The sequence below is a fragment of the Lissotriton helveticus genome, chromosome 9 (genome assembly GCF_964261635.1).
Source record: "Lissotriton helveticus chromosome 9, aLisHel1.1, whole genome shotgun sequence".
Taxonomy (NCBI): Eukaryota; Metazoa; Chordata; class Amphibia; order Caudata; family Salamandridae; genus Lissotriton; species Lissotriton helveticus.
The window spans coordinates 841782067-841803391 of NC_136070.1; the positions used below are offsets into that span (position 1 = coordinate 841782067).

A 21325-nucleotide genomic window follows, 5' to 3' on the forward strand; every position below is an offset into this window, starting at 1 on the left:
TGGAAGAGTCCGCTGAGAAGGAAAGGACATGAGGGTTAATGCTGTGTCCGGCTTGAAGAGGCGCCAGGGGGGTGGGTAGCGAGGGATGAAAAACTCCTTACCGATTTTTTGCACACTCGATGTTTGTGCTCGTGGTCCACAGGATTAGGGGGTGGTGGTGCTCGGAGAACGGTCGATAGCAATGAATCGATCCGCTGACGGGAGAAATTCTATATTAATAGTGGTCACGGGGGTAAAAACACACCTGTTGGCGGGGGCAGGACACAGGGAATGCGCTTACCGGTATGGGAACAATGTCCCGATGGAAGCCGATCTGGCTGTCCGTTCCTCGCCAGGCGGGGAGCTTGCGAAGAACGGGTGCCATGTTGAATTGGTTATTTACTTCAAGGTGTCACGTGTCTAACTAGACCAATTGGAAGGGAGGAATAGCGTGGCGGCCATCTTGTAGTGGTGAAGGATTATTCCATTTAATTGGGTGTGTCACGTGACGGTATCACGTGTCTTACTTGACCAATTGGAAGGGAGGAAAAACGTGGCAACCATCTTGTAGTGGTGAAGGAGTGTTCCACATGCAATATAAGTGAGTATATCGAATAGTGAGCATTATGACAACACATTTATTCGAACATAATCGGCGCAGTGTAATAGTGTGAGTTTATCAGGTACATCCCTTGGTGTGCCTGATCAGTTTCTGAAAACCTTTAGCGTGCCTGATCTATTTGTGAGAGTAGCCCAATATGCATACAAATTATCAGTTATGACATACAAATTGAAGATTTACAGAAAAGGTGCAGCGCTGACTGAGCCAGATTTACAGAAGAGTTGTCCAATCCTCGCTTCTGTTGAGGCCGGTTTCGATGGTCTTGAACTGTATTATGCTCTTCAATTCCTCACGATTCAATAGCTGAACTAGATTGCCTCCTCTTTGTGGCAACTTGACAGTTTTGAGAATTGTCCACTTGATATCATCAACTGTATGCCTTAATTCTGAAAAATGTTCTACCAGGGGAGCATTGGGCGTGCCGCACCTAATCCGGCTTTGATGTTGACAGATGCGAGTCTTTGCCTTTTGGGTGGTTTGGCAAACATACATTTTAGGGCATGGGCAGAGTATAGCATAAATAACATTACAAGTGTTACAATTTGTGAAAGATTTCAATTCAACATTTATGCCATTGTGACAGAAGTTGCGTGCTTCGATTGTGAAATCGCAAACATTACAGGAACCACATTTCACATGGCCTACAACAGGTGGCAAGCCCCAGTTGGCTTCAATCGTGGCTCTCAACAAAGGGGCTGGTAAGGCTGCTCTGATCAAATGATCTCTTAAGTTTTTGTTTTTTCGGAAGGCAAAAAGGGATCTTTCCAAGTTGATGGGACCTGCATTTATTACAGGACAATGTTTCAAAATGGATTTTCTGAGCTTATTTGAGACTGGAGAGAATGTGGTTACGCAGGCTATTCTCTCAGCCTTGTCACGCTTTCTAGGTGTTAATAGGGCCTCTCGTGGGCAGTACCATTTGATCAGAGCAGCCTTACCAGCCCCTTCGTTGAGAGCCACGATTGAAGCCAACTGGGGCTTGCCACCTGTTGTAGGCCATGTGAAATGTGGATCCTGTAATGTTTGCGATTTCACAATCGAAGCACGCAACTTCTGTCACCATGGCATAAATGTTGAATTGAAATCTTTCACAAATTGTAACACTTGTAATGTTATTTATGCTATACTCTGCCCATGCCCTAAAATGTATGTTGGCCAAACCACCCAAAAGGCAAAGACTCGCATCTGTCAACATCAAAGCCGGATTAGGTGCGGCACGCCCAATGCTCCCCTGGTAGAACATTTTTCAGAATTAAGGCATACAGCTGATGATATCAGGTGGACAATTCTCAAAACTGTCAAGTTGCCACAAAGAGGAGGCAATCTAGCTCAGCTATTGAATCGTGAGGAATTGAAGAGCATAATACAGTTCAAGGCCATCGAAACCGGCCTCAACAGAAGCGAGGATTGGACAACTCTTCTGTAAATCTGGCTCAGTCAGCGCTGCACCTTTCCTGTAAATCTTCAATTTGTATGTCATAACTGATAATTTGTATGAATATTGGGCTACTCTCACAAATAGATCAGGCACGCTAAAGGTTTTCACAAACTGATCAGGCACACCAAGGGATGTACCTGATAAACTCACACTATTACACTGCGCTGATTATGTTCGAATAAATGTGTTGTCATAATGCTCACTATTCGATATACTCACTTATATTGCATGTGGAACACTCCTTCACCACTACAAGATGGTTGCCACGTTTTTCCTCCCTTCCAATTGGTCAAGTAAGACACGTGATACCGTCACGTGACACACCCAATTAAATGGAATAATCCTTCACCACTACAAGATGGCCGCCACGCTATTCCTCCCTTCCAATTGGTCTAGTTAGACACGTGACACCTTGAAGTAAATAACCAATTCAACATGGCACCCGTTCTTCGCAAGCTCCCCACCTGGCGAGGAACGGACAGCCAGATCGGCTTCCATCGGGACATTGTTCCCATACCGGTAAGCGCATTCCCTGTGTCCTGCCCCCACCAACAGGTGTGTTTTTACCCCCGTGACCACTATTAATATAGAATTTCTCCCGTCAGCGGATCGATTCATTGCTATCGACCGTTCTCCGAGCACCACCACCCCCTAATCCTGTGGACCACGAGCACAAACATCGAGTGTGCAAAAAATCGGTAAGGAGTTTTTCATCCCTCGCTACCCACCCCCCTGGCGCCTCTTCAAGCCGGACACAGCATTAACCCTCATGTCCTTTCCTTCTCAGCGGACTCTTCCAATCAATTGAACCGCCTAATCCCCCGATATCCTTCCGGGTCTCCATTGTATCCCACGAGTCATCCACCTATAGGTAAGCCTTCCCCACGCTATCCACCAGTTGGTTGCCTCTCCGTATTGGACATACTAATAACCCTTATGCCCTTCCCGCAGCGGATCGACTAAACCAATTTCGACCGTATAATTCATCAAGACCCTCCCCGTTCACCATTGGGTTCGGAGACTTAAGCATCGGAACCACACGCATCAGACCCTGGGTATGCTAGCACTCATTCCTTGTTCACAAGTGTCATGTCCAGAGACCACAAAACCATAAACCAATCTTAATTCTCCTTATTAGTGCCTGCGTCAGCCGTCCTCCCGCGTGTCCCAACTGAGAGTCACGCTTGTCACCCATACAATACTATTTGTTCCTGACGAAGCAGCGCTCATTAAGGTAAATTCACGCACTAGCCAACTTACGCCAACACGGTCCCCCATCGGCTAAAAGAAGCAATTTTGACATTAAGGGTGAGGCCCCCAGTCAATTCCCCATGGCCTTAGATGTACCTGCGTTATTGCTCAATGTATGCAGTGTAGAACTGTCACATATTCTCAACGTGATTTAAACCTTGCCACTTATGATTCCCTCACTGTTTTAAAAAAATTAAAAATTGATTTCTCATTTATAGCCATAGAAGCACTTTGGGCATGTTGCACGGTCACAGCATGCAATGTAAATGTGTCACAAATCCCCACCGAGAACCAAATTTTCGCCATTCATGATTTCTTCACTACGACTGCGAATGCATTCAATTTGAATCTTCTAGTCACTACGCCTGAACTTCTCACTGCGATTCCGAATGCAGAAATGAGTTTGATCTGCCTACTTAGAACTTAAAACTGGTATTTTCTGTTTTTCTCCCTGTTTTTTCTCCTTAACAGGCGCAATTAATGTTCTATCCAGGCAACTATTTTTTAAGTCCTGATGATGATCCCATTTAATTAGAGCGCGGGATCGAAACGTCGATCTTTCTTAGCAGACGTATTGTTGACCATTTGTATTATTGTATGTATGTTCTGCTCTGGGAAACATTGTTATATCATTTGACCCCTACTGTGCCCAGATCGCTCACTTTTCTGTTGCCTGAAGTATTTCTCTCTCACTTCCTTCATTTCCTTGACCTTCATTTCTAAAAAAAACTCTCATATATGGCACAGGACTGTGCCTCACAGTAAAAATTGTCTGTCTGTTGGAAAATGTATTTAAGAATCGGAAAGTATTTATACTAATTTACAAATACAATTTCCTGCCCGGCTGAGCGAGGAAAAACGTATAGTAGCTTATTGTGGTCTATACTATCAGAATAGATGATCTGTTTAAGCTTTGGACCTTCTGTTTTTCATAATATCATCCAGCTGAACAACAGCTAAGATAACCCCTGCTCAACCCCCTTGGTAGCTTGGCACGAGCAGTCAGGCTTATCTAGGAAGTAATGTGTAAAGCACATGTACAAAACACACAGTAACACAGTGAAAACACCACACCAGTTTAGAAATATAACCTATCGTTATCTGAATAAAACAAGAACAAAATGACAAAAATCCAACATACAAAAGCAAAGTTATCACTTTCACAAGGTTCAAAACAGTTCAGTCCATAGGAAACTATGGATGTGTCACTTCTATTGCAAAGTACGTGAGATGCATCAATTTCTTACTGCCAGAGAAGGTGATGTTTCGATTCCTTGCTGAGGTGCATAGTAGGCGATACATCAAATCCTTGCCGTCAGTGGAGGTGATGCGTCGGCTCCTTACTCGAGGGGAGGTGATGCACCTAGGTTCCTTACTGCCAGGAAACACCGATGAAAGACTTGGTGCACAGGTGCAATGCGTCAAAAATCCGGACGAGCTAGGTCGATGTGTTGGCAGCAAAACAAGCTCTGAGTTGATTTTCCAGCCGTGTGGCAGGTGATGCGATGATTTCTTCAGCTGCACAACAGGGCCTGCATTTGAGTCAGAGCAGGTGTCTCGGATGTTGGAGACACAGAGCTCAGGACTTGGGCTACGGTGATCTTTCAGCCGCACGGTAGGTGCTGCGTTCATTCTTCGGCCGCGCCGTGGCGAAGCTTTGGTTTTTCAGCCGAAAGGCGGTGCAGCATCAGGAAAAAAGGCCATGAAGTGAGATGCGTGGATTATTTTCTTTTCTTTGCAGCAAAGCCACCTTCAAGGGCCCAAAACTGAAAAGGACACCACTTGGCAGGTCAGAACTCCCAGCAGAGGAGTTGAGGGGCTGCAGGTTAAATCTGTGGTGGCCCTGAGACTTCTTAACAGGAGGCTAGCACACCCAAGCCTTAGGGGAACCTTGACAAGCAGGATACAGAAAGCAATGTCCAGTCCTTTCACTGCCCAAGACAGAAATAGCAAGCAGCAGGCCAACACAGCAAAGTGGTAGTCCCTCCAGACAGATTCTCCAGAATATCCTCTTAGTCCAAAAGTGTTCTGAAGTTATTTTGTCACAGCTCCAGTACTTATATCAGCTTCTACCTTTGAAGTAGGCAAACTTCAAAGGAAAGACTTTGTAGTGCCCAAGACCCTGCCTCTAACTGACCTTGCTCCAGACACACTACAGGGGGTGGAGACAGCTTTGTGTGAGGACAGGAACAGCCCTATTCAGGTGTCAGTGACAACTCTTCACATCATCCAAACTCTGGAAGACCCTTCAGCCTGTTGATGGGCCATCAGGATATACAGGGCACACCTCAACTCCCTTCATGTGACTGTCTAGAGTGAATGCACAACCAGCCCAACTGTAAGTCTAAACCAGATGTGGATTACACAGGCAGGAGGCGGCACAGAATGGTAAAGCAAGAACATGTCCACTTTTTTAGTGTCATTTTTTAAACACACAATTAAAAAAACAACTTCACTAAAAAATGTTTTTTATAATTTTAAGTTCGGTGTCCCCAAACTCCACATCTCTATCTCTTCCCAATTGAAAGTTACATTTGTAAGAGGTTATAAGACAGCTCCAATGATAACCTATGGGAGAGATAGTACTTGCAATAGTGAAAAAACAAAATTAAAAGTATTTCACTATCGGCACATGCAAAACACACCAGCACATGTCCTACCTTTTAAATACATTGCACCCTGCCCATGGGGCTACCTTGGCCTACCTTAGGGGGTGTCTTACATGTAATAAAAGGAAAGGTTTGGGCCTGGCAAGTGTGTACACTTGCCAGTTTTACATGGCAGTTCTACATTGCACACACAGACACCGTAGTGGCAGGTCCAAGACATTTTTAAAGGACTAATCAGGTGGATGGCACAATCAGTGCTGCAGGTCCACTAGCAGTATTTGATTTACAGGCCCTGGGCACACACCATGCACTTTACTAGGGACTTACCAGTAAATCAAATATGCTAATCATGGATAACCAATCATAATCACAAATTACACGGGGAGCAATTGCCCTTTCGCACTGATCGGCAGTGGTAAAGTGCCCACAGTTCTAAAACCAGCAAAAACTAAATGCAGCACACAGTCAAAAAACAGGAGGTCAGAATCAAAAAAAGACAGGGGGAACAATCCTAAGATACCAGGTCCAACATAAAGATACTATAAAAGGACCATAAAGGAATTGGTATCCCACAAGCTACTATAAAAACACCATTCTGGCACTCGCCACAAAGACACAGACAACCCAGCCAGCTTTGCTACACTTGACACAGGCCACCTGACCATGGCATCAGCGTTGGATTTTACACTGCCTGTTAACTATTGTGTCCATATATCTTACTATTTCTGTTTGGTAGGCTCGACCAGAAGCTTGCAAGGTAACCAAGTTGAATACACAAGTTAATCAAAACTACAAGGGACCAAGATAAAATGGCACAAAAGAAGATACAAGCCTAACATCTCTGGTGGGTACACATGCTACGCTAAATCTTTAGTGACCTACTAAACCTGTACTGTAGGTCTGACCTCATCCATCCAGGCTGAGAAAGTTACCTAGCAGTTCGGCCTCATCTACCTGTGCAGAAAACAGACTTCTAGCAGTTTTATTCCCCCTCTACAAGCAAATCACATCCCCATTCCAACCTCATTCTAACCTCAGTAGTCGACGACGACTAGAAAGACAAAGACGTCAGGATGGCTGAAAAAGACTCAAAATCTGCATCGAAAACGACAAAGTCGGAACGCCTAACTCTGGGTTCACCCATGAAAAGCAAGGCTGAGCTTAAATCCACAGTGGACATTCTTAAAAAGCCTTATGATGTCTTACAACTGGCCCAAACCACAAATATCAGCATGGATATCATGCAACAGGATGTAGCAGGTATGAGATCTGACATCAAACAATTAACTGACAAACTGTCTGCAGCTGAACAACTAATTAGCGGTCTTGAAGATTAATCTCTCTCTGTAAAATAAGACCTCCCCTCCCTCCACAAAACCTCAAAGTAAATGCAACGTTCAATCGTGGAATTGGAAGATAGAAATAGGATGGGTAACATACAACTCGTTGGTTTTCCAGTAAATTGTGAAAGACAACATGGCTCATGCATTACCTTTCTGGAAAACTGTATCCCTCTCAATACTAATATCTCCTTTCACAATCATTTTGAGCTCGAGAGAGAGCACACCGCATCCTAACACAACAGAACAACCACACTGCCTCAATTGGGCCACCAAGACCAATAATTTGCAAACCCCTCAGATTTCGGCATATGGAACAAATTCTGGAATTCAAATGCAAAAACAAATGCATTACTTGGGAAGGCCATCCGGTTACCAACGGTAAGATCACTCCAAGCCCACAGTCCAAACAAGAAAAGGATTCCTTTCTCTTAGACCCAGACTGCGTAGCATGAACATTCCCTTATCTTTTCAGGCCCTGCCAGATTTCGCATAATCTACAAAGGCAGCCCACATCTTTCAAATTATCATCAAGTCTTTACCTCCTTCCTAGACAACATCAAAGAGGCGGAGATGGACACTTCTTCTAATACATAGACGTTGTAATGTATTATTACTTTTTGATAATGCTCCTACTGTATTTCTTACTACAAAATCAGTTATTCATAAATTATAACAATATGTTTCTTAGTCAGAATATATAGGCAACCTCTGGATCTTCTAGAAAGTAATTTGGGTAGAGAGTTAACTTCTATTCATTCACAATGGACGTTCTGGGTACACTCTCTGATGGCATTTTGAGCCACCAGTAGTACCACTATCAGTAACGGGCCGAATGGCCCCAACCAAAACGGTGATCCACCCTAGACTCTACTATTATTTTGTAAATCTGCCACTATATATCCCCCTCCTTTTTTATTTCCATAGAGAAACTAGTGCAAGATTTCATCTGGGGCAGCTCCCGACGAGAAGCGATAAGGAAACTTTACTTGCCCATGAATCAAGGAGGCCTTGCGGCTCCAAATCTAGAACAATATGACTTGGCCACTCAACTGCAATTGGTGACGAGGTGGCTGGCGGGTCGCCATCTCTGTGACACAGCGGCCGACCTTCCGCATTGCCCTTTGACTTTTCTGGTTGGGCTGTTCCACCCCTGCGCTAAGATAAAGCCCCCTGAATCGCTGCCGCTTAAGGTAGCCCACAGATGTTACAGCAGAAGCTGCTATATTACTAGCCATGTCATAGTATATGCTCCCGCTATACCGTTGGAGGTAACGCCCAGAGAACAATTGATAACCACCGCCGCCGAGCTACGGAGCTGGCACAACTTAGGTATCCATGACACGGGGATCTGTATCGAGAGAGGACACTCATCCCTTATAATACATTAGTGGAAGAAGGTGTATTACACCCAGGTAAATTCCTACTACATCGTTCACTATTAGCGGCACTAGCTTCCAAATGGGGGGACAACTACAGAACCTCAAATGCACCTCACTATGCATTATCTACACATAATGGGAAACAGTGGACACCTCATCCGATGGTTTGCAGCATTGCTCAGACCACACACAGCAATCACGTTGCCACCCCTTCGACATCACTGGGAGGAAGACTTGAAACGACAATTTACAGATGCTGAATGGGCTTCCGTACTTGAAAGCCCGGTTTGTATACCCAGAAACGCACGTCTATGCCAAATACAATACTATATTTCTCAAAGGGCATACCTTACGCCTGCTAAAGTTAATCGATACTACAATCACACAGACGCCGAGTGTCCCTGCTGCTCCCATGTAGATGCCAATCTTCTACATATGAAATGGGAGTGCCCCAACCTACACAGATTTTGGATAGAGGTAGCAGATACCCTCTATCGGTGCACATATCGCTCCCTTCCATTTGAATGGTCAATATACATACTATACCTGTACCACAGATGCCCAATACACAAAGTAATTTCACAATTCATCGATCTGTGCCTGGCAGTGACAAAAAGACTAATCACCCGGAGATAGAAAGCCTCAGGCCGCATGGAAAAGATCCAGGTTGACATGGCTAAGGCAGAAAGCATAGCCCTGCGTTGTGAAGACACCATGGGTATCCGAAAAGACCCATTAGCCCCAAGCTGGGATGTTGTACTCATGGAGTTACGAAACATACACTGCAGCATCACAGAGGGCTAAACTACTAGGGGCCCTATAATTCAGGCAGACACCATAGGATGAGGCCATCCGCTGATATGAGGATACCTTAAGATAGTGGATAACAAATAAGACTGTGTACCCCTTACATTGTTCCACAAATACAAGCTAATATTTAAGACATGTGTGACAAGATACCTGAAACAGTTACAAGAGGGGACCAAGGAAAGCTTTGGTACATTACTAGACCAATCCCAGTTTTTGTTCTTTAGTTGCCCATGTTGTATTTACACCCGCCTCCCTGATTTCAAGGCTAAGGTATGGAACAGACCAACACCAATGTAATATGGCATACACACTCAGACTCCAAAATATATGTCGACCCTAAATTAGGCTATTTGCAATGTGTAACCCACTGACATCCATTTGCATGAACAGCAATGATGAATGAGAACCTATCTGGCTTGTAATTGTAACATCGTAATCCTGGTATTGTGTTAGGTCTATTGAGAATTAACTACTGTACCGCATACCATGCCTGTAAACCCTGTTTATGTGTAAACCATAACAAAATAAATAAAACTTATTGAAACAAAAAAAATAAGGTAGACTCTCCAACGATAACATTAGGCTTTTAGAACAAGTACTACAGGTTTCCAAATCCAACAATACTCCAGTTGCTGCTATAGCACTCAATGCTGAAAAAGCATTCAACAAGGTTGCTTTGCCTTTCCTGAAGTCCAAAATATCTCGCTCAACTTTTTTGACCCATTCACAAAAATGGTTATGGACTTATATTCAAATCCCTATGCCAAACTTATGTCTAATGGAGTTCTGTCTGACTCTTTTCCTCTCAAACAAGGCAGGGCTGCCCCTTGTCCCCATCCCTTTTCTTCCTAGCCATCAAACCACTTATAGTACCACTCAATGATCACAAGAACTCCATAGTTATAAACATCAATGGTAGATGTTTCAAAACTGCAGTGTACGCTGATGACATTCTTATTGCAACAGAATGGGCCGACATTGCCATCCCTGAACTTATGGTTAAAATGGAGGAATATGCTGCTGTCTTGGGCTACACGCGAAGATAAATCAGAGGCCCACTCATTGAATATTATTGGTACCAAAGAGGTTCTTGGAAAGTCAAGCTTAGCCTGGCAATCCACGTTCCTTCAATATTTAAGTCTTGAATTCAATGACAACCTCATAGAATCTATCTGGCAAAATGAATCCTTAGCACTCCAAAAAGTACAAAAATATCTATAAGGGTGGTGACCGAAATTCCCCATCCTAGAAACATGAGGAAAATGCATGAGCTTATTTATTCAAAGTTAGAGATATGCAGAGTATTCTGGGTATGATAATTGTGTAGGAACCTCATATGTTACACCACTCTGGACATTCCTTGTTATCTATCTTTCAGAAATATCTAGGTTTGGTAAGTTTCTCTGGGTGGCATTCGAGCCCGGGCCCATATACTACAGCTATCCACACCGCTAAAATGGATAACGGTGAAAATATATCAGTGTTGCCTTTGAGGGTCTGCTGTTTCTGGGCGTTAGGACCAACCACACAAGTGGTGTACAGTTTTTATCACGAGAAAAGCTGAAACTCTGGGTGATATATTTGTGGATCCTCACAACATGCCTGAACTTTCCCTCACAGAAATATGAGGAAAATAAGTGATTCTAGATAATGTTGGGTGCCAGTGTGCAAGAAGAACAAGTTACTTACTTTAGGTAATACCATATCTGGTAGAGACCCTATCTAGCTGCAGAATCCTAACCTTAGAATTATCAAGGCATCAGACTTTATCCAGAATTTTTTTGTGAGCAGAACGCCTGCACACCGGTAAATGGTGTCGTTCGACTCCACGTGGAGTCAACCGCGTCGTAAGCGATGTACACAATGCTTACATAGGCACCACCACAGTGTGCTGCCAACAGTTTCTTTACGCGACTTTCCAAGTCAGGAGCGAGGTGCTAAGAAGAACAGTAACTGCTGGTGTGTGAAACTAGGGCCCTGAAAGGGGAACAGTCCTGTCCCTAGAAATCAGTTTGCAGAGCGGGGAGGATGGGTGGGTCGGTAAGTAATCTGTGGCTAGATAGAGTCTCTACCAGATACGGTGTTGCCGAAGGTAAGTAACTTGTTCATTGAGTTGCTCATCCACCCGGGAACTCTTTTGTGCGATCAAGTAAATAATCAATGCTCTTTTTGGGTCGTTGGAGTCGCTCCTCTTCCTTAGAGGGATGCAGCGGAGCGACAAAGGTAGGCAGGGTGGTGGATTGGCCTGCATAAAAAGAAGTGACCACCTTCGGAACGTAGCTCTAGTGCGAAGGACCAGCTTGTCAGGGAAGATATTGAGATACCATGGCTTCAATGACAAAACCTGGAGCTCACTGGCTCTCCGGACAGATGTTATGAGCACTAAAAAGGACGTATTGATTGTAAGGAGCCTGAGATAACAGTTGTGTAGAGGCTCGAAAGAAGCGGACATCAGAAAGATGAGTACTACATTTAGGTCCCACTGAAGCATGATGAAGGGTCATAGTGGGAAAATGTGTTGGGAGACTTTCCAAAAACCCATTTACAATAGGTGATTTGAACAGGGATGGCTGATATGGCAATTATAGAAATGCAGAGATGGCGGAAAGATAGCCTTTTATTGTGCCCAAGACAGAGTCCTGCTGGGCAAGAGACTGAATAAAGAGAAGGACCCAAGAAAGGGGGCAGGAAGGGGGGTGTTTTCTTGCACAACATGCCACAAACTTCCCCCAACGGCAGGCGTACACCGTCTTGGAGGAGGGACGCCTGGACGACAAGATGACATTACAGACTTCGGGCGGAAGGTCGAAAGCTCTCAAATGTTGCCACTCAATCTCCACGCATGAAGGCAGAGCGGTGACAGGTTCACGTGGAGAACCCTCCCGTGCTACTGCGACAGGAGATACTCCCGAAGATACAGCCTGATCGAAGTTCCGATGGCCATGCTCAACAGTGCAGGATACCAAACTCTCCAAGCCTAGTCTGGAGCCACAAGGATGAGCTTGGCCTGGTCGTTCCTGATCTTCTTGGAAACTCTGGGAAGGAGTGGTATGGGCGGAGAGGCGCACAGAAGGTCTGAGCTTAACTCGAGACAAAAAGCGTCTCCGAGCGGGTCACCTTGGAAACTTCAGCGTGCAAAACTGCTAACATTGCCCATTCTTGGCGGTGGCGAACAAATCTAACCAAGGCTTTCTCCACTGCTGAAACAGGACTTGCACCGTCTCCGGATGGAGACGCCATTTGTGATCCGCTAGGCACCCTTGGCTGAGTTTGTCCACCCTGGCGTTCAGAGAGTCCGGCAGGTGTTGAACTACCAGGCTCGCTTGGGGCTCCATTAAGTTGTTACGGAGTCTGGATTTCATTGGAGATCAGAGCCATCTAAACGCCACCTCTCCAAGATGGCCGCCCCATCCCAGGAGTAAATTTGAGATTGAAGACTCGATGAGTCGGTTCCAATTCATGCACAGATGTGTTGGTGTTGAGCCTCGAAGTAGGGTCCTGTGTCGTCAATTCACCCGATGCAGGCGATGCGTCGTCTTTGAGTCTCGCAGTCCAGTCCTGCATTATTGCCGAACCCCTTACGATGGAGGTGCTGCGTTGATGTCGAACCCCACAGTCGGTTCCCGCATCGTCATCGAATCCTTCAGATGCAGGTGCTGTATTGGAGTCGAACCTCGCAGTCAGGTCCCGCACTGTCATAGAGCTGCAAGGGAAGTACTCGAATTGGAGCTGCGTCGGCGTCGTAGGGCACTGCATCAGTTCCGATTGGCACAATGTCGTCATTGAGTCAATTTTTGTAGAAAAACAGCTGCAGAACTCCCTTTTAAGGCCCAGGACTGCACTGGCACAGTTTGCCAGTGCAGGACTCACAGTTGACAGAGTCCATTAGCTGAAGCAGAGTTGAAGGAAGTCTTTGAAGGCCCGGGGACTTCAAAACAGGAGGCAAGCCCAAGAAGAAACTTGGATTCAAGGATGTAGAGAGCAGGTCTAGTGAGTCCTACAACACAGCAGCTCTTCTTCCTGGCAGAATGGCCTTAGTTCTAGCAATGTTCTCAAATCATGGTGTCAGAAGTCCAGTACTTATAATTTGGTCTTTGAAGTAGGGAGACTTCACAGAAATAGAAAAGAGGATTGCATACCCCCTGTAGTGAGTTGGGGGCCCAGCAGGAAAGGTAGGCCTTTGTGCACTTGAAAGCATCTCTGTGAAGTCTGAAAAAACAGCAATGGACCGCACACCGCTAGCCCCTCCTCCGGGTCGCCCCTAAGCACTCTGGTATGTGTAGTGCCTGAAGTTCGAAGAATTACTGAAAGTTCGTAAGTGGTTCACCTAGCTAGCGGTGTGCGGTCCATTGCTGTTTTTTCAGACTTCACAGAGATGCTTTCAAGTGCACAAAGGCCTACCTTTCCTGCTGGGCCCCCAACTCACTACAGGGGGTATGCAATCCTCTGTGTGTGGATAGGCACAGTTCTATTCAGTTCAAGTGTCAGATCCTCCCTCTCATCCTTCCTCAGGATGACCCATCAGCATGCAGATGGTTTCTCAGTCACACTTACTCTGCCTTCTGTGTGGCTGTCTAGAGGGAATGTAGGAAGCCAGCTGTCTCCACCACAGACGTGTATTTCTGGGACAGGCAAAAGGCACCAAATGGTTTAAGTAAGAAAATACCAACTTTCTAAAAGTGGCATTTTCAGAACTGCAATTTAAAAATCAACTTCACCATAAGTTACGTTTTTAAATTGTGAGTCCTGAGACCCCAAATTCGATTTTCCTATCTTGTCCCAATGCGAGAAACTCCACTTATAAAAGGGTATAAGGCAGCCCCTAAGTTAACCTATGGTAGAGATAGGCCTTGCAGTAGTGAAAAACTAATTTAAGAGTATTTCACTACCAGGACATGTAAAACTTAAAAGTACATGTCCTACTTCTTAAATACACTGCACCCTGCCTTAGGTCTGCCCAGGGCTTACCTTAGGCGTGACTTACATATAATGCAATAATATATGTTTGAAGTGCACCTTAAGTGGGTGGCAAAATAGTGCTGCGGGACCACTGGTAGCACTGCATTTACAAGCCCAGGGCACCTGGGGTGCACTTTATAAGGGCCTCATAGGTAAATTAAATATGCCAATTGTGGCTAAGCCAGTGTTAACTTAATTTAAGTAGAGAGTACATGCACGTTAGCACTGGTTAGCAGAGGTAAAGTGCCCAGAGTCCTAAAGCCAGCAAAAATGAATTAGGCAAGAAGTTTGGGGGTGACCCTGCAGAAACGGCCATTCCCAACAGCAGTGTAAATGGGTAGCATGTTTTTTAGAGTGTGTGTGTGTGTAAAAAAATAGACAAACGAAAGTAATATTAACAAAGTCAACGTGTCAATTGGTCCGAACTAAATGCCATCCAAAGTAAAGTATTCAACATAATAGTATGTGAACTAACTGCATATGACCAGATGGCATACAATCAGTTCTTATCAACATAGACAAGGAAGTCCATTGTTGCGTCAGCATCAAATGTAGTGGGTTAAGATTTAAAAGTGTCTTTTGAAGATAGACGAAAAGATGCTGCAAGGAGAGCAGAGAGGGTGTGGTCCCAAACACCAGCAGCATAGCCAATCATGGTAACAAATAAAAATATATATTTTTTGCAGTATGCCAATATATTAAACTAATAACGGATGAAGTAAGCTTTACAGAGAAGTTCTGTTATTCATGGAATTATCTTTTCAACAATACATCACTTTCTGCAAAGATAAACAGACTCTTTCTCGAAAGGCACTGATTCACAGAAGTCACTGAGGTCTCCAACAGCAAATACAATGGTCAAATGAATACTGGAGTAGAAGGACAACTTTATTTTATATAAATGTTTATTTATTTACATATTAATGTTGTATTCTTCTATATCTACAAAAAATACACTGTAGAAGTTAAGTAACAGAGTGACAATAGTTTACAAAGCACCTACCCAGCGAAGTCCTCTGGGATGAGATCTGGACTGACACCAAGAGCATCCATCACATCATTTCGAATCTGAAGCAGCAACTCAGAATCCTCTCCATAATGATCAGGATGGGGATCTCTTCCTTTATCAGTGCGAAATTTCATGAGCACTAAGGAGAGAATTTAACATTCTCAATCAATCAATCAATGACCTTTATTCGGATATAATAATATCCTTAAAGGTATCACAATGACAATATAAAATACATGTAAAATACATTTAAATTGAACATTCATTTTATAAACAAGAGTTTACAGATGTTAAAGTTGCATTTATTGTGACCCCTTGGTTTCTAATGTGCATCCAGCACCTAGTGGTGGAACATGAAATTGCTTCTATTGCTTTTCATTCGAGCACCAATATCTAAAGTGGACACACCCAGTTACATTCCTTTAAAATAGCCAAATCAATACAGTGTACTGGGGTATAGCGGAAGGCTGAACAGGAGGGTGTTCATAATGTACGCAAGCAATTCTTAGGATTGACAGTCATCATGAAGGTAACTTTATCCAGCTCACATGTGCTGGCCCGTTCCTGATTGGCTGGATCTACAGCACTGACAACAGAAAAGGAGGATTTCACACCATGGGACAGGTTAGACAAACCACTTTTTAAGAAGTTCCTGGCCAAAAAAGATTTTCTTCTACGAGAAAACAAACTGACCAAAAATGTCTCACTATTCAAGAGAGCCTTTAGAGAAGAGTGCCAGCAGAAGCGTGTGATAGCCAACATTGCAGTCTTGTTTATTGGTGACCGCTCAGCCCTCCACAGGGCTTGGTCGCCCCACTCACTGCTGCCGCTCCTGCCTGCCTTTGCCGCCTCCTGCCTGCAGATTCCTTCGCTCGCTGCCCGCTGCTCCTGGGAATTTCCCGCTGCTTCTTGGAATTTCCCGCCGCTGCCTCCCTGCGGCCCGCCCCCCTGTGATTCCATTCGCCGCCCCGCTCCCGCCACCCAGCTGCTCCTCCCTCCCGGCTCCTTACTTATGACGCAGAGCGACCGCGCAGCGGACGCGCGCAGCGGGAGCGCCGAAGGTGCGCCAAAGGTAAGCCCATCTGCGCCCGTCCGCGCCTGGCCCGCGCCAGGACCCCTGGCCCTCCCAGCCGAGGCAAGACGACCCGACTGATCTACGACGCCGCCACTCTCAACGCACTCAATGCCGGCCGGACCCACGCCTGCTGCCGAGCCACCCCGAGACGCACCGACGGACCCTTCACCTGCTGCACCTGCAAGTTCACCTGCCTCCGAACCTGCCCCGCACCCGCCAAGACAAACACCAGCAGCAACCACCTCAAGTGCATCCTGATCAACACCGCTCCGTCCACAGACACGCCGTGGAACTCTGGAACCTCCTCGACGCTACATCACCGGACGTCGCCTTCCTCACGGAAACTTGGATGAACGCCTCCTCTGCACCCGACATCGCCATCGCCATCCCGGACGGGTACAAGATCATCAGGAGGGAACGCATCAACCAGACCGGAGGTGGCATCGCCATCGTCCACAGGAACACCATCCGCATCACGACCGACGCCAACGACTCCTTCGCCGCAGCCGAACATCTCCACTTCCAGATTCACACCGACCCTAAGACGACCCTCAGAGGCACCCTCGTATACAGACCCCCGGGACCACGCACACAATTCAGCGAAGACATCACAGACTTCATCAGCCCGCACGCCCTCCCCTCCACTGACTACATCCTCCTCGGGGACCTCAACTTCCACCTGGAGAACAACAAGGACCGCAACACCACCGCCCTGCTGGAAAACCTCGCCAACCTCGGACTCAAGCAACTGGTCAACACCCCCACCCACTACGCCGGCCACACGCTTGATCCAGTCTTCTCTTCCAGCAAGTACATCACCTTCAGCCACACCACCGGACTCCACTGGACCGACCACAGCTGCGTCCACTTCAGCTTCAAAAGATCCACGACGCACCACCACCCGCAACAGGTACCTCACAGGAATTGGAGCAAGATCACCGCAGACCAGCTCACCACCTCCCTCAGCCAGAGCCCACCCGCCAACACAACGGACCCCAACGAAGCAGCCCGCAACTTCACACAGTGGCTGACCGCCTGCGCCGACGACCTCGCGCCACTAAAGAACCCTCCCAGCAGACCCAGAAGCAAGAAGGCATCCTGGTTCACCGACGACCTCAAGGACTCCAAGAAGACCTGCCGCACCCTCGAGAAAGCCTGGCTCCTCGACCGGACCACCGACAACATGACCGCCCTCAAACACGCTACCCGCAAGCACCACCAGCTCATCCGCACCACCAAGAAGAAATCCCTGAAGGAACGACCGGACAACAACGCCCACGACAGCAAAGAGCTCTTCACTATCGTCAAGGAGTTCTCCAACCCCAACCCCAGCACCGGCACCAACGACATCACTCCGTCACAAGACCTCTGCGACTCCCTTGCCTCGTTCTTCCACCGCAAGATCGCCGACATCCACAACAGCTTCGGCGCCCCACCCACGCACCCAACCGTCGAACCAACGCCCCCCACCGCCACCCTTCGCACCTGGACCACGGTGGCCACCGAAGACACAGCCCGCACGATGAACACCATCCACTCCGGATCACCGACCGACCCCTGCCCACACCACGTCTTCAACAAGGCCGACTCCACCATCGCACCCCAACTCCGGAACATCATCAACGCCTCCTTCAACACCGCCACCTTCCCGGAGAGCTGGAAGCACGCCGAGATCAGCGCCCTCCTGAAGAAACCTACAGCGGACCTCACCAATCTCAAAAACTTCCGCCCCATCTCGCTCCTCCCTTTTCCTGCTAAAGTCATCGAGAAGATCGTCAACAGACAGCTGACCGCCTTCCTCGAGACGAACGGATCCCTCGACCCCTCGCAGTCCGGCTTCAGAGCCAACCACAGCACCGAGACTGCCCTCATCGCAGCCACCGACGACATTCGGACCCTGCTCGACAAGGGGAAAACAGTGGCCCTCATCCTCCTGGACCTCTCCGCTGCGTTCGACACGGTCTACCACCGCACCCTAGTCCAGCGCCTCAGCAACATCGGTATCCAAGAGAAGGCACTGGAGTGGATCATCTCGTTCCTCGCCGGTAGAACACAAAGAGTCCGCCTCCCCCCGTTTCGCTCCGAGGCCATCGAAGTCATCTGCGGCGTCCCGCAAGGATCTTCACTCAGCCCCACCCTCTTCAACATCTACATGAAACCTCTTGCAGCCATCGCACGCCAGCACAACCTCAACATCATCTCTTACGCCGACAACACCCAGCTGATACTCTCCCTCACCGAGACCCCGACACCGCCAGAACCTGCCTACACGAAGGGATGAAAGACGTCGCCGAGTGGATGAAGGACAGCCGCCTGAAACTGAACTCGGACAAGACAGAAGTCCTCATCCTGGGATCTTCGCCCTCCGCCTGGGACGACTCCTGGTGGCCCCCAGCCCTGGGCACAGCACCCAAGCCAACCGACCACGCACGCAACCTGGGCTTCATCCTGGACCCCTCCCTCTCGATGACCAGACAAGTCAACGCCGTCTCCTCATCGTGCTTCAACACCCTGCGTATGCTTCGCAAGATTTTCCGCTGGATCCCGACCGAGACCAGGAAGACTATCACCCAGGCACTCGTCACCAGCCGACTGGACTACGGAAACGCCCTCTACGTCGGAACCACAGCCAAGCTACAGAAAAGACTCCAGCGCATCCAGAACGCCTCCGCCCGACTCATCCTGGATGTCCCCCGACGCAGCCACATCTCCAGCCACCTGAGGAACCTGCACTGGCTCCCCGTCGACAAGAGGATCACGTTCCGGCTCCTCACCCACGCACACAAGTCTCTCCACGACCTGGGCCCCAAGTACCTCAACGACCGCCTGACCTTCTACACGCCCTCCCGCCAGCTACGGTCCACCAGCCTCGCCCTCGCAGCCGTACCACGCATCCGAAGAGCCACCGCCGGAGGAAGATCCTTCTCTTACCTGGCTGCCAAGACTTGGAACTCCCTCCCCATCCACCTTGTGCTGGCCCAGGACCATCTCGCCTTCAGGAAACAACTCAAGACCTGGCTGTTCGAGCAGTAGCATACCCCTCCCCCCAAGCGCCTTGAGACCCTCCCGGGTGAGTAGTGCGCTATACAAATGGCATGATTGATTGATTGATTTCGCTGACAGATACATGGCCACAGGGGAGAATGCCTTAGCTGTGTTGAAGAGGGCTGGCCATTGAATTAAGGATCTGCCCCATGCTAAGTTAAGCACAGGGAATTCAGTTATATAGATCCATCGGACAATAATGGCCTTAAATGCAGCTTGGCTAGCATAAATTAACCAAAAGTCACCAAGAGTTGGTCCTGTAGAAATCCGAGAAGAGTTTCTATCCACATAAAGCAAAAGAAGGAATGATATCAAGGCTGAGCAGTGTTTGATCAGCAGAAACGGTAGGGTGTATGAAACACAGTGGGGAGAAAGCTCCTATTTCAAGTTAAGCTCCATCAATATCTAGGGAATCTAGACTTGTGTGGCTTTAGAAAAACTTTGCCTTAAATGAGCACTGAATGGTTCAGAAGCACAAGTGCCTGTGCTCGTTTACATGCCTGGTCCAACTTATGACCACCTGAAAGGACATATTCTAAGAAAGGAGCTTCATATCAAAAAAGGTTAAAGGCTCAAATTGTTTGAAGATCAGTCTGGTAAGAACCAGGTTAAGATCCCGGAGACCATGAGGCACTCGACCCACAGGAACAAGTTAATCTCATCAGATATTATTAGATTATTAATAGTAATGGAGAAAAATTCTCTGTTTAAGTAATCCCAGTGGCCTTCAGCAGGTCTTGCAGCCATCAGTCAGCATGGCTCATTTGGCTGCTAGTTGAAGAAAGGCATATCAAACAAACAGCAAATAGGGTGATATTCTGTGACAGGGCAGAGACACTGTTTAAGACGGATGACAACAGTTACTCTAGTACTGAGCTTAAGAGGAAGACTTCCTAGCAACCATGAAGGATTCCAAACTCTCTCAAAAAAGAGGACAAGTTGGATATAGGCTAATTCTTCAGGACCAAGTATTTTTGTTAAGTGAGAGTATAGTGGGGTCTTGATTACATTGCTCCTTCAAAAGATAGATTCTCTCATCTGGGGAAAGCATATATGCTTCACCTGATGATATAGACTATCCATGAATCAGACTCAGCACAGTAGCTGTCTGACTCCTTCAGTCTCAGAAGAGATGGAGGAAAGGCAATGCAGAATGTTCCTCATCACTCCAATATCAGACTGTCTCAAAGGAGCCAGACCTCACCTATTCAGGAAGCAAACTATTTACACTTGATGATTTGATACATGGCAAAGGAGTCAATGGCTGGACATTCTCAGTACTCGGATATTTACCTCTTGGTAAATCTCTCACTTCTCAGTGGAGTGGCGAAGTCTGCTTAAGCCTTTCATTCATTGAATACCAATCTTCTTGGTGTGGGAGAAAGACGGGAGCATTCCTGAGCAATGGTTTTCTTTCACAGCAGGACTGCCAGTTGCAGAGTTGTACGGAGTTAATCGATTCCTTTTCAGACAGAGGATATGGCCATAGTGTTATTTGTCTATACTATCACCACTATGAATTTGATTAACAGACACGTAGTAATGCCTTCAAGGCCAAGAAATATTCATCTAGTTCCAATATATTTCAGGGAAAACAGTAACAAGGGACTGGTGGCAGAGGCCCTTAACCCCTCCCATGCTGGTGACGAACCCCAGCCGTCACGCCCCGCGGTGGGCGTGTGCGGATGACGGCTGGGGTTCGTCGCGGCCCCGCCCTGCTCTTTTGTTTACCCCACAGCGGAAAAATCGCGGCCGCAGCGAAGGGGTTAAAGAGCAATCAGCCACATCTAAAGAGCCAGGTGTGAC

The 21325-nt window shown here is 47.0% G+C and overlaps 1 protein-coding gene across 1 annotated transcript in view; it reads right to left on the reverse strand.

The window, feature by feature from the left end:
- The window catches only part of SAE1 (SUMO1 activating enzyme subunit 1), a 294712-nt gene that overhangs the window by 23777 nt on the left and 249610 nt on the right, over positions 1 to 21325 (reverse strand). The window contains exon 7 of the mRNA XM_078661014.1: positions 15394 to 15538. Within this exon, the coding sequence (XP_078517140.1) occupies positions 15394 to 15538 (145 nt within the window). The remainder of the gene's footprint in view (positions 1 to 15393; positions 15539 to 21325) is intronic.